At 37.2% G+C, this 14,083-nt stretch overlaps 1 protein-coding gene and 1 long non-coding RNA gene across 9 annotated transcripts in view; both read right to left on the reverse strand.

Annotated features, from left to right (window-relative positions):
• Positions 1 to 2,668: 2,668 nt before the first annotated feature.
• On the reverse strand, positions 2,669 to 5,773 carry LOC125782378 (uncharacterized). Of its 2 annotated transcripts, none has more exons than XR_007425024.1 (3): positions 5,660 to 5,773; positions 5,006 to 5,114; positions 2,669 to 4,896 (listed from the first exon to the last, which is right to left on the reverse strand). It is a non-coding gene; the product is annotated as an uncharacterized LOC125782378 (long non-coding RNA). The 2 variants fall into 2 exon arrangements; XR_007425023.1 differs by having other exon boundaries at positions 5,006 to 5,223.
• A 2,327-nt stretch (positions 5,774 to 8,100) lies between these two features.
• Positions 8,101 to 14,083, reverse strand: part of znf618 (zinc finger protein 618) — an 82,747-nt gene continuing 76,764 nt past the window's right edge. For all 7 annotated transcript variants that reach the window (XM_049465875.1, XM_049465863.1, XM_049465850.1 and 4 more), the window contains one exon: positions 8,101 to 10,289. In XM_049465875.1, the coding sequence (XP_049321832.1) occupies positions 8,758 to 10,289 (1,532 nt within the window). In that variant the 3' untranslated portion in view covers positions 8,101 to 8,757. The remainder of the gene's footprint in view (positions 10,290 to 14,083) is intronic.

A 14,083-nucleotide genomic window follows, 5' to 3' on the forward strand; every position in this document is an offset into this window, starting at 1 on the left:
CCTTAATTTTCTTTCTTTTTTGGACACCACTGGGATAAGACCCTTTGCCTAGCTTAACTTGCATGTACGGTGGCTCTTTGGTGTCAAACAAAAAATAAATAATGCGTTTAATTTTTTTTTTCGCTTTTTCTTTTGCCAAACCTTTTGGCCAGCAGGGGGCCTCCTGATCCCGGGGCCCCACGCAATTGTGTGGTCTGCATGGTGATAAAATCCGCCCCTGCATACCGATACACCCCTGTTTACCACACGTTAGTGTTGGCTTGTGATGAATGGAAAAAAAAAGGAAAAAAAAAAACACAAACAAGCTTGTTCATGCTTAACTGTGATAGAAGCACAAAACTCTCTAATCCGGATGTGTACTGTCTAAATTTCTCAACCAGCAAACATGGCAAAATTTGTATTTTTTTTACTGATCTAGTGGGCGGGGTTTTGGTAGGGGTTGAAGGGTGAGGAGGTTCTTCATAGGTTAAGTCTTTTATTGTGGTGTCAGAATAAGGGAGGAGCATCTAAACGTCGCATAGAAACTCATATGATTCCTGACCAAACTCTGTAATGGATTTACTGTTTTTTTTTTGGAGCTTGGAGTGTTTATAGTGTTAATAAAGGCAGGTGGAAATAAAAAAGCACACAATATCACCCAGAATCACAAAAGGAGCCGAGGCAAAGCTCTGGTTTCAGAACGTTTTATTCACACAGTACATACTGTAGCGAGTAGATTCTGTAGCGAGTATAGATTCTGAGGACGTTGCACAGCACTGTGTGTGTGTGTGTGTTTACTACTGATAATCAGTAATGAGTTAAAGTTCTATCATCAACCATATATATATATTTATAGATATATATGTATATAAAAATAGTGTTGCTAAAAAAGTATAAATTAGACCTAATGCTTGAACAACTTATACACAAAGTCATGGGAGATGGAACCAAAAAAAAAAAAAAAAAAAAAAAAAAAAAAACTAAATGAAAAAATTAAATGAAAACATCTGCGTTTCCGCGGAAACGTAAAGCGGAATGGGGAGTCCATAAATAGGAAGGAGTACATTTCTGTCTTTAAATATTGCAAATGTGAGTATACTGAGAAAAAAAACAAACAAACAAACAAAAACAAAACATACTCAAACTATACTGTACAAGAGCATTTTGTGTTACTTAACAAACGTCTCCCGTTTTCCTCCAAAAAAATACGGAACATAGGAACCGGAACGTGTTCTCTCGAGTGTGTAAAACCAGAAAACCCAGAAAATAAAACTCTTCAGAGTGTACCATTTGCTGATGAAGTTTATCAAACTGTCTAAAAGTTGTGTGTAGAAAAAGAGGTATGACTGGCAACTCCCTCTAAAGTGAGAGATCGGCATTTTTCTGAGACACTTTGCTTTGCACCCTCTTGTGGTTACATATATATATTTATATTTAAAAAAGTGAGAAAATTAAACCAGAAAAAGAAAAGAAAAAGGAATAACCTGAATGTTGTACGTCATCTGTTTATTTCTACTGTAAAAAGCTAGAGAAGTACTTGCTGTTTAATATGCGGTCACATAGGCGAATGTATTTTTTTGAAAAAAAAAAAAAAGGGGGCGCAGTACCTGCTAAGAACCTAGGGGGCAGTGCAGACAGACACTCAGCAACAACAAAATTACCAACTGATTTGATGTTCAGCTACCCGCATCTGTTTGATGTATGTGTCCTTGCTGCTACCTCAAGTGGAGACCTCTAGTGGAAGTCTCCGGTAGCACACGTATCACATACGCAAGTACGCAAACTGTAAGAACTAAGAAAAGAAAAAAAAAAAAAAAAAAAAGACAGTTAACCTGAGTATGTGAACCATTACTGAAAATGTACATGATGAATTATGTTCACGACACTGTCGTTCATGTCGTTAATTTTGATGCATGAGTGCGTATGCAAGGTGCAGTACCTGCTAAATTACTAGGGGGCAGTGCTGCACTCAGCAACATCAAAATTACAAAGCAATATTTTTTTTACTTAAAAAGGTACTGAAACTGTAACATAAGATGATGAAAAACGAGATGGAAAATTTCGTTCAGCTGCATTTACAAAGGACAAGAATATCTTTAGGTTAAGTCTAAAACTCGCATGAAGAAGTGGCATCTAAACAATTACAAATAAAAAATTAGTTGAGAAAAACAGCTGAAATGAAAAAAACTGAAATGTTGTACTGAAATGGTAAATGAAAAATTATGTTCAGTTCATGCCGTTAAGTTTGACGCAAGCATGTATGGAAGGTGCAGTACACGCTAAAATGCTAGGGGGCAGTGCAGCACTAAGCTACCTCAAGTGGAGGCATTTTGTGGAAGTCTCCAGTAGCAGATTAAGCCCAAAACTCGTATAAAGAAGTGGCATCCAAACTATACAAATGACAAATTTGTTGAGAAAAAAATAAGAAAAAAAAAAAATAAGACAAATAACCTGACTGAACGTCTTCAGATAATTTCTAGCACAAGTACAAGTACGTGAATAGGTCCTGAAAAGGTAGATAAATAATTATACTAGTGCTGGGTACAGAGTACAGAATCAAACAAGGAGAAAAAAAAGGGAATTATGGCATATGTTAATACTGTAATGCCTCTAATGGATTGAACTGAATGAATTGATCTGATAAAATAGTTTTGTAAAGGAAGTTGTGTTAAAAAAGTTGGCGTATCTCTTTTTAAGGTCTGTTGTTTACATTCTTTAGCTGTTTTTTTCTGATAGTAAAGTCTGATTTCTTCATATATTGTGTAATTTTGTGGGACAAAATAAAACCGATACTAATTAAAGCCTTAATTTAAAGACTTGAGTAAGTCACAGACCTGTATAAAAGCCCAGTCATGCAAAAAACAATATATATATATATAAATAAATAAATAATAATAATAATAATAATAATAATAATTATACCATGACATACTGTGAAACAGTCAGAATCTTGAAAAATACAGTGATATACATTTTTGGTCATACCGCCCAGCAATAAATTATACTATATACAGCTTATGCTGTATGCAAGGTGCAGTACCTGCAAAAATGCTAGGGGGCAGTGCAGCACTCAGCAACGTTAAAATTCTGAACTGATTTGATGAACAGCTACCCGCATCTGTATGTTGTACGTCGTTGTTGCTACGGCAAGTGGAGGCCTCTTGTGGAAGTCTCCGGTAGCACACGCATCACATACGCAAGTACGTAAACAGTTACGCATAAAGATGAAAAATAATACGGAAAGTTACGTTAGCAACACGGTCGTCTTCGATGCAAGTGTATGAACGAAAAACAAGCATATCTTTAGGCCAAGAAAAAAACCTGTTCACGATGCAGCTCACACTGTATGCAAGGTGCATTGCCTGCAAAAATTCTAGGGGGCAGTGCAGCACTCAGCAACATTAAAATTACAAACTTTACAAACTGTAGTTTTGACGAAGAGCTAGCCGCATCTCTATAACAAATAATTTGTGGACGCCTGCAGAAACACACATATCACATACGTAAGTACGCTAAAAGTTACGTGAAATGTTACGTGAAAAAAAAAAATGTGAACGCATAGCCAAACAGCAAGCATTTTTCTAGCCTAAGTCTGAGTCTGGAGGTCGTATAAAGAAGTGGGGTCCAAACAATACATATGGGGGAAAAAAAAAGTTAAAGAAGCAAAATGAAAGTCTTACATTGTCCGCATGCATATCTTTATAATAGCTCTACTCTCGGAGACAGGAGTGTTTGTTACAAGGCATTACAAGACACAGGAAACAAAAAATATATATAATAAAAGTCTCTCCACAGCAAGCTGTCGGGAAGGTTTCTCCTGCTCGAAGGCCGTTTCGTGAGTCAAACCGGCTCTTCACTTCTGACCAACCATATTTTTATATCGGACTCTCAGCAAACTACAAAGACCACAATGCATCGGGAGCATCGGAGCGCGAGTGGTGAAAACATTTGGCTTGAATATTAACAATCAAATAAAATAAATCATGAAAAAAAAAAAAAAAAATCGGTTTGCCCTGTTTTCTCACTGGAGACGTCTTCTTCTGGAAGGAACAGCAAAACAGACCAAAAAAAAAAAAAAAAAAAGAATTGTATAAGTGATAAGCATGAGTGAATCCAGTGCATCGTGATACAGAACCTTAAAACAATGTGAAGGATACTTCTGAAAAAAAGAAAAAAAAAAAAGAAAAATGTAGCTGCCTTCTATTGAATTTTAAATAATTTAAATAATAAAAAAATATTGGGGACATTTTTCCAATTGCGTGACCACAATTTTTGATTTTCTTTTAAGTTTGTGACATAAGGAATACTGTATTTTTGCACTATAAGGCGCAGTAAAAATCCTTTAATTTTCCCAAAAAAATATCAGTACGCTTTATGTATATTAATTCTACCAGTCAGGTATTAAGGAGCAGTAAAGCCACTCCCCTGAAGTACAGCGTTATACAGGAGTTTCAGTTCAATTCTCCAGCAGTATTAGCATTAGCCGCTAACTGCACTAAGCGCTAGCTCTTTTTTTCTGTTCAGAGGTGAGTATAACAGACTGTAGGCATCTACTAAACCAAGGCTAGTACTGCTGGAGCAGCATTAGCATTAGTCTTTAACCATGCTAAGCACTAGCTTTTTTGCCGTTTAGAAGTGAGTATTATCAACCTGTAGCCTGCTGCTAACCCCGGCTAGCACTGCTGGAGCAGCATTAACATTAGCCTCTAACCGTGCTAAGCACTAGCTCTTTTTTCTGTTTAACGTTGAGTATTAGCAGCCTGTAAACTGCTGCTAACACTTGGCTAATGCTGTTGGAGCAGCATTAGCTGCTTAATGCACTAAGTGCTAGCTTTTTTGCTATGCACAGGTGAATATTATGGGACTGTAGCCTACTGCTAACCTAGGCTAGCACTGCTGGAGCAGCATTAGAATTACCTGCTAACCGTGCTAAGCACTAGCTCTTTTTTCTTTTCAGAGGTGAGTATAACACACTGTAGACTGCTGCTAACCCTGGCTAGCACAGCTGGAGCAGCATTAGCATTACCTGCTAACCGTGCTAAGCACTAGCTCTTTTTTCTTTTCAGAGGTGAGTATAACAGACTGTAGCCTGCTGCTAACCCAGGGAAGCACTGCTGGAGCAGCATTAGCATTACCTGCTAACCGTGCTAAGCACTAGCTCTTCTTTCTTTTCAGAGGTGAGTATAACAGACTGTAGCCTGCTGCTAACCCAGGGAAGCACTGCTGGAGCAGCATTAGCATTACCTGCTAACCGTGCTAAGCACTAGCTCTTCTTTCTTTTCAGAGGTGAGTATAACAGACTGTAGCCTGCTGCTAACCCTGGCTAGCACAGCTGGAGCAGCATTAGCATTACCTGCTAACCGTGCTAAGCACCTGCTCTTTTTTCTTTTCAGAGGTGAGTATAACAGACTGTAGCCTGCTGCTAACCCTGGCTAGCACAGCTGGAGCAGCATTAGCATTACCTGCTAACCGTGCTAAGCACCTGCTCTTTTTTCTTTTCAGAGGTGAGTATAACAGACTGTAGCCTGCTGCTAACCCTGGCTAGCACAGCTGGAGCAGCATTAGCATTACCTGCTAACCGTGCTAAGCACCTGCCCTTTTTTCTTTTCAGAGGTGAGTATAACAGACTGTAGCCTGCTGCTAACCCTGGCTAGCACAGCTGGAGCAGCATTAGCATTACCTGCTAACCGTGCTAAGCACTAGCTCTTTTTTCTTTTCAGAGGTGAGTATAACAGACTGTAGCCTGCTGCTAACCCTGGCTAGCACAGCTGGAGCAGTATAAGCTGCTAACAGCACTAAGCACTCTTTCGTCGTTCTGAGGCGAGTTTTATCGGCCTGTAGACTGCTGCTAAACTGAAGCATTATCTTTAATCACCCAAATAAACAGTTTTTTAGAAGAGAAAACTGTGTAGATTAACATCCAGCACTAATTTAACTTTTAAATATTTTTTTTTTTATAAGAATTACAATTTTTTTTTTTTTAGTTAGCTTAGCTTTACTTAACTTAGATAACAAACCCCCCACCACCACCTCCCAGTGGCAAGAGCTGCTGAATAAAGGAAGGAAAAAACACCCCTGTTCCTTACTAGTGTCCCATAATGCGCCTTATAGTTTGAAAAATACAGTACCTTAAAACCAAAAATTAAGGAATCATCAGTGTTACTTATTAAAATCCTTGTTGTTTGCAACCTTAAATCAAAGATTATTCCTATTAAAAAAAAAAACAGAACAAAATGAAAATATATCTATATATACATACATAAACCAGCCAGAGTCAAATATATTCTGTTAGAAAGGCAACTTAGAGCAAAGCACTGATGAAATATGCAAATGCAAACATAGGGCTTTGATGTCTGAGTGGAAAGCAGTGTGTTTTTCTACAGTTTGGTAAAAGGTTGGGTAATGGAAGCTCTGGCAAAGTGCCAGGTGCTTTTGTACGAGGTTTTTCTACGAGATTTTTAGACTGATGAGAAACAAATTGAATCCCCATTGTTATATACGATATATAATCTTTCACACCGACCTTGTTTGATCCAGACCTTTAAACTAGGGATGCACTGAAATTAACACTTAAAATAAAATGCGAAATATTTGGCCAATGTTTTCATTAATTTTACCACTTTTTACACCAATGATTAAAATACAGTACCATTCAAAAGTTTGACCATAATGAATCATGTAGTACCTTAAAAGTGTTAAAAACAAACCAAAATACCCTGTAAAGAAGCATTTATGTGCTCTTATCTGTGGTGCTGCTGTTAACATGTGTTTTCTGAGGCTGATAACTCTGATGAACTTATCCTGTACTACAGAGGAAACTCTTGCTCTTCCGTTTCTGGGGCGGTCCTGATGAGAGCCAGTTCCATCATAATGTTTTTGATGGTCTTTTAAGGTTAGAACATTACTCAAATATTCACTATTATTCACTGTATACCTGTAACTCTACCTCTTCACTACTTTACCTTAACTGATGCTCTCAAACACTTTATTAAGAGACAAGAAATTCAAGTAGTATTAACTCTTGATGAGTTTAGCACAGCTGTTAACTGAACCCTGAATTCCAGGTGACTCTACCTTACATAAAGCTGACTAAGAAAATCCAGCAGAGAGGAGCTACTTTGAAGAATCTAAAATATAAAACACATTCTGGATTGTTTAACACTTTTTTTATTGTTTACTAAGTATTTCCATATAATTTAAATAGAAATTTAATAAATTAAATAATGAAAAAAACACAACTTAAGGTATGTCCAAACTTTTGATTGGTACTATTAATTTGATGTATTTTTGTCTGGCATTAAAAACACTTCATCAGTCTTCAAAAAGATTTTTTTTTAACTGTATTATTCAGTCTTTTTACTTGCTTCTCAACTTTACGCGGCTTTTATATTTTAATTTTTTGATTTTAGTCTAAAACACAAAATAAAAAAATAAAAAAATAAAAAAATAAATAAGGAAAAGCAGTTACAAAACTACAAATTAGTAAATATATTTATTGAAAACTGAACATTTCAAACAGCCCAGTTTGTTTTTATCAAAAATCTTTTGGTATAAATTATATTAATATTCCGTCTTTTTACTTATTTGGCCGAATACTGATAATAATTTTGGTTGCTGATTCAGTGTATCCATATTTCATTTAAATTTAACAGATGTGAAAGGTGTTTTACAGTCTGGATCCACTTAACTTACAGAGTGGTAGTTAAGAAGTTGATGCAGGCTATCGTCACCAATTAAACAATAGAAGAAGAAAAAGTACTTTTTTTTTTTTTCGCACCAGTGTCCCACCCCTGAATACCACTATAAATATCAGAAATTAATTCAAACAGTCAAAGAAGTCGTAGCTCCCACTCTGTACAAAAAACGTACTTCAAATATATTTAGATATTAAGTTTCTTAAGCAATTAAAAGGCCAGAGATTCAATCTAATAAAACCCCAAAAAGAACCAAACTGTATTTCTGCATCACTGCTGGACAAATGGTCTGGACCCTTAAACAAAAAAATATATAAAAAAATACCAATTTGAGGACGATTCGGAAAAAAATCGCATTAAAACAAAAAAACTAAATCAGTCAAACAAGTGGAAGTGAGCACCCGAACAAGTACTGAGAATTGGGACGCAAAGTCAACGGAGGTATATTGCATCTACAGTCAGTCAACAGCAATTTTAGTATGAATAAATGAATGAGTTCGAAACAAATCATTTTCAACTAAGGCAAAGGATGTCCAAAGTCCATCTTGTCGGAATAAACGGTGAAAAGAATCACGGACGATGTAATTCAGGTAGGAAGTACGAGAGGTAAGTTAGTAAAGAGGATACCCGGGGCACTGGGAACGAGAAACAGTCGAGCAGTTGCAGGGAAAAACACAAGCATTAAATGAAATGAAACGTACAGTGTGTCCATGTTTTGGTTTAAAGTAGACGATTCAAGCATTGGCAAACGTCCGTGTTTTTCGGGCATAGCTTCTTTTTCTTTTTTGTTCTTGATGTTCTGTTTTCTCATGGCCAGTGGCAAGTTGAGGTTTGAGGTGTGTTTGTGTGTTTAGGCTATTTCTCTGCTCGACGAAGTCCGCGGTAAGAACCATCCCTTAACTGTGCCTTGTTTGTAGACACTGACCCGGAAACAGCGTTTGTGTTTTTCTCCAGAATAAGCAATTCTAACTACGACAGGACATAAAAAGCTACAAAGTGAACCTAGAGCAGCATCTAGATCAGCTAGTGTCTTTTACGTGAACAGTCCATAGTGCCGTTGGCTGGTGGCCTCGTTCGTGCCGCCTCAAGCAAAATTGCACTTGAGGAAGACGAGCTTGTTCATTTCCTCGGCAGAGACTTGCCGCTTCTTCTTCATCGCTACGGTCTGCTCGCAGATGCTGACGCACTCGCTGCGGACGCCCACCGCGGGCACCGCCAGCAGCCAGAGCGCCAGACGAGACAACTTAGGGTACCGGTCCATGACCGAGCTCCAGTACTGGAACAGATCGCCCGTGGCGTGGAAGAGCGGCTCGCCCAGATACTGGAACAACTCCTTGCGGACTTGCGGCTCGTCGCCTGTGCAAGATGGCCTGTCCACGCCACAATCCAAACGTCCTCGCTTCGGTCCAGATGGTCCATCGCCATCCCTGTCGTCTGCAGTGATCCCGGACGAGCCCCCACTTCCAGATTCCCTCATACTTGCCGCCATGTCGCAAGCCCTGGAGATGATCTCCTCGTGCTGATATCCAGGAACTGGTCTGAGCTTGAGCTGGGGGTCCAAGATCATCGCCACTTGATGGATTCGTTCCACCTTGAAGTTCTCCTTCAGTGCCTCCAGAAAGTAGTGGCAGAGCTTGCTTCCAGCACCCGCTTCTCCAGCTTTGGAAGTGAACAGCTTCTCCAGGCGAATGTAGACCGGCAGGACTTGCTGGAGCGTGGGCCAACGGTCGCCTCCAAGCTCCTGCGCCGCCTGGCGCAAAGGTCCAAGCAAGCAAGCGAGTGTGCCGAGGAGATGCTTGTTAAGGCCCTGCAGTAGTGGCGCCGTGCTCTTGCAGCGGCCGTACGCTTCACATATGGCCTCGAAGTTATCGTGGACCTTGAGTAGAGCTTCGGCAGTTGAATCCCAGCACGGCGGCGGAGGAGGCTCGTCTATGGATTTGCTGTCGCGCCCGAAGCTCGTCGTTCCGGCGATGTCGCGACACGTAGCAAGAAGTTCTCCCAGTTCGTGGAGGCCCCTGGCCTGAAGACTACGGCGGCCGAGGACGGCCTGAACAGTGGCTGCCAGAGAGCACCCTGTGCACCGCAGGCTGAGACCAGACCGCCCGCACAAAGGTAACAGTGACAAACGTGGCTCTGTGACGTAGACCGTGCGAATCTCGGACATGACAAACTCCGAAAGCACGTTCTGGACCCAGTGGTGCACGTGCTCCGGACCCTCCCTTAGAGAGGCCTCCTTAAGTCCAAGTACGTAGCGGCGAAGTCGGACCCCCTCAACCTGATATGCTGTAAGCACGTAACAGGAGTCCCCTCCGATTGTCTGAGAATGGCAGGTCACGGCAATTCCTGAAGAAGAGTTTGAACCCAGGGCACAGGTGACTTTCACCTTGACCTGGTTGTACATGCGAGGAAGCTGCTTCAGCGCCAGGGAGCTCATGTCCCCCAGGGCGTCGCGGATGGAGTAGGCTCCGTGTCGAGAACCCGTATCCACCAGAGTCTGGGCCAGCTTGAGGAAATCCTTACTGCTGAGGGCGCTGAGGAGACCCAGGTCCGTACACATCATACGGAGCAAGCGCTCCGCCACCTGCTGCCGCTCCTTCTCTGGTAACAATCTGTTCTCTGTGAGAAAGAGAAGAATAGAAAAGAAATTAATCAGAAATAGGGAAGGACAGACAACATTTCTCCCAAATGTCTAATAAAAATATTGTACTTTAGAGCATGTATTTGCAGAAAATGATAAATGCCTGAAATACCAACAACAACAAAAAAGATGCAGAGCTTTCAGATCTCAAATCAATATTTGGTGGAATAACCCTGGGTTTTAAATCACAGTGTTCTCCTCCACCAGTCTTGCACACTGCTTTTGGATTACTTTATGCTACTTTACTCCTGGTGCAAAAAATTTAAGCAGTTCAGCTTGGTTTGATGGCTTGTGATCATCCATCTTCCTCTTGATTTTATTCCAGAGGTTTTCAGAACTTGATTTGGTAAAGTCAAAGAAACTCATCATTTTTAAGTGGTCTCTTATTTTTTTATTATCTTTTTTCTCTTATTCAGGGCTTTATTAATTTGACTAATCAGATTACTGTTTTAATGCAATTTTCAAAATATACAATCTTGATTATCACATCTTTACATATATATATATATATATATATATATATATATAAGCTACCACAGCAAATGTCAGTAGATTTGACATTTATTTAAGTCAGAAACCTGTAAATTAACTCATTTATGTGGCAGAAATTTTCATATTTTATAATATTTATTATAAACTGAAAACAAGGATATTAGAAGGGTATGTTTGCAATAATAATAATAATAATAATAATAATAATAATAATAATAATAATAAAGCAAAGAACAAAAGGAACAAAAGAGAGAACAAAAAGAAACCCTTTGGAAAATTAAAACAACAAAAAAGGTAAAAACATTACCTCCTAATATCTTTTTTTTTTTTTTTTTTTTTTTTACAGTATTTTCACTGTATTTAATATACAACTGCATGTAAGATTGAAAGGTCATTAGACCAGACAGTGTTAATTAATAAACACATGAATAAAAAACACATTATAAAGGATATTCATGTGATTTATTTGGATTTTCATCTATATATGACAACCTTTACAAAATCAAAACATATTTACATAGCCTAGAATCTCCTATTAATAATATCTGAAAATAAGTGACTCTCCTATAAATTCTTTGAGGTTTTTTTTTGTAGGGGAATAAAAGGTATATCAACGAATAAACCCAACTGAGATGGTGATTTGAGGTGATTTAATTGGGATGAGCTGGAGCTTCACAGAGTGAAGGAAAAGCAGCATCTATTGTTCAGCACCTCCAGGAACTCCTTCTTTCAAGATGCTGAGAAAACTATTCCAGGTGACTCTCCCTCATGAAGACACTGAGATTAAAATCTCACCAAGAGTCTGCAGATCTGTCCTCAAAGATAAATATATATTGTAGTTTGTTTTACACTATTTTTTTTACTAAATATATTTTAGTGTTTATGTGTTCCTGTAGAGCTTTAATATAGTCTTTAATATTAAATTTACACTGTAAAACAATCATTAAAAAAAGAAAACATATTAAATGAGAAGAGGTTTGTCCAACCTTTTGACTGGTACTGAATCAGATATCAGAATTATATTGGTTTATATTGCATTGTTATATTGAAATCTATATATTTTTTATATCAGTGTTTTTATCTTATATTGCCGAGTATCGTTATTGTGAACATACCATGAAGTATTGTGATATTTTAGTTTCACAGAATACAAAAACCAATATTCTTCACTGCAGATTTACCCTAAACACCAGGAGTGTGCAGATCAGTCCTCAATGAAAAATGTATAAAGAATACATATAAAACATATTCTGCTTTATTTAACCCTTTTTTTACTAAATATATTTTAGCATGTGTTCCTGTACAGCTTTAATATAGTCTTCAATATTAAATTTACAATGTAAAATAATCATCAAAAAAAGATAAAACAAATTAAATGAGAAGAGGTTTGTCCAAACTTTTGACTGGTACTGAATCAGATATCAGAATTATATTGTTTTATATTATATTGTTATATAAAAAAATAATAATAAAAAAAATATATATATATAATATTATATTAGTTTCACAGAATTCAACAACCAATATTTTTCACCGCAGATTTACCCTAAACACCAAGAGTGTGCAGATCAGTCCTCAATGATAAATATATAAAGAATACATATAAAACATATTCTGCTTTGTTTAACCCTTTTTTTTTTACTAAATAATTCAGCATGTGTTCCTTTGCAGCTTTAATATAGTCTTCACACTACAAAAAAACGAAATCTTAGCAGGTGAAATTATCTAATTTCAAGGCAATAAATCTTATTTTTTTACCCTGATAAGAATTTTTGACTTAATAAGCATTGCAGGAAAAGATTGTTTTATTTTGAACTTAAAATAAGCACAAAATGTCACCAGTCAGGTTATTCTGACTCTTGTGCACAAATTTAAGCCACAAAACAAGGGATTTTTGCTTGATTTAAGTCTTACTTTACTTATTTTGAGACTTTTTAAATGCTTATTTTATGAAATCTTACTAAGAAAAAAATTGCTCACCCCATTGGTATATTTTTTTTTTGCTTAATTAAAGCATTTACATTTTTTTTTTTTTTTTTTTGCAGTGCAGTATTAAATATACGATGTAGAAAACCACAAAAAGAGAATAAAAAAAATAATAAACATCCAAATTTTTGAATGGAACTGTATCAAATATCAGAATTACAGTATATTGTTTTATATTGTATCGACCGTAATTACGAAATATTACACATTGTGCATATTGAGCGCATTATCCTTCTCTAATCAGAAAGTGCAGCGGCTGATTAATGCCTGGGTTTTCCGTGGAAGTTTGAGCAGCAAAAATGAAAAAGAAAGGATAATAAAAAAGAAAAAGCTGCTTCAGCAAAGGATCCCATGCCAGCGTGATTCCAGCGAATTAATAACTGCTTGTGGTTTTACAGATCTTAATTCTACAGAACTATTATACAATAATTACTATCGGATTCATGCCAAGCGATAAAGACTATGGGAAAACAAGCAAGTTTTGTGCAGAAACTGGTAAATGAATGATGTTTCTTGACAGTGAGAAAGTTTAACAAACAGGGGTTGAGCCGTATGTTTAATCCTATTCATATACTATATTTAGGGCTTAAAAGACGGTCTTCTAAAGTTTGCTCCTTCAGAAACTGCAGGAAAATAGTTATTCAGAGTAGAGATTGGACAATATATTGATATTGTGATCTATCATATACAGTAGTTTTCATTTGCGATACATTATTAATATGTGGTGTCAAATATTGATACTTTTATTGAAACAAAGGTGCTCTAAACTCCCTAAGACTTCATCCCTAATTTGACAATTTGACTTACTAAAGTTGCTGCTTCATTACTCCACATGGTGGCGCTATAACCATATGTATAAGGTAAATCTGCATTGAGGAATATTGGTTGTTGAATTCTGTGAAACTAAAGACACCAATAAATCCATAATTCCTGGAATTAACTTATTTAGGAGGGATGGGCGATATGGCCCTAAAATAATATCACAATATTTCATGGCATTTACACGATAACTGATATGGCACACCACTAACTGAGATATTTAAAAAAAATACAATAATTTTATCAGATTTGTAACAGTAGCAAATTTTCCAGAATGTCATGATAATAATAATGCACTCCATATATCTCCATATATCCAGGATTAAAGTAAAATAAATGATACTGGACAGATATATTCTGTCTCTAGTAGATATATATTGGGAATTGAGAACATTTATGAGAACAGAATTATTTTTCTTTTGCTAAAAACAATAAAAAAGTATTACCCTGATGTGATAATTAGGGGTGGGTGATA

Source organism: Astyanax mexicanus, chromosome 1, assembly GCF_023375975.1.
Source record: "Astyanax mexicanus isolate ESR-SI-001 chromosome 1, AstMex3_surface, whole genome shotgun sequence".
NCBI classification, from domain to species: Eukaryota; Metazoa; Chordata; class Actinopteri; order Characiformes; family Acestrorhamphidae; genus Astyanax; species Astyanax mexicanus.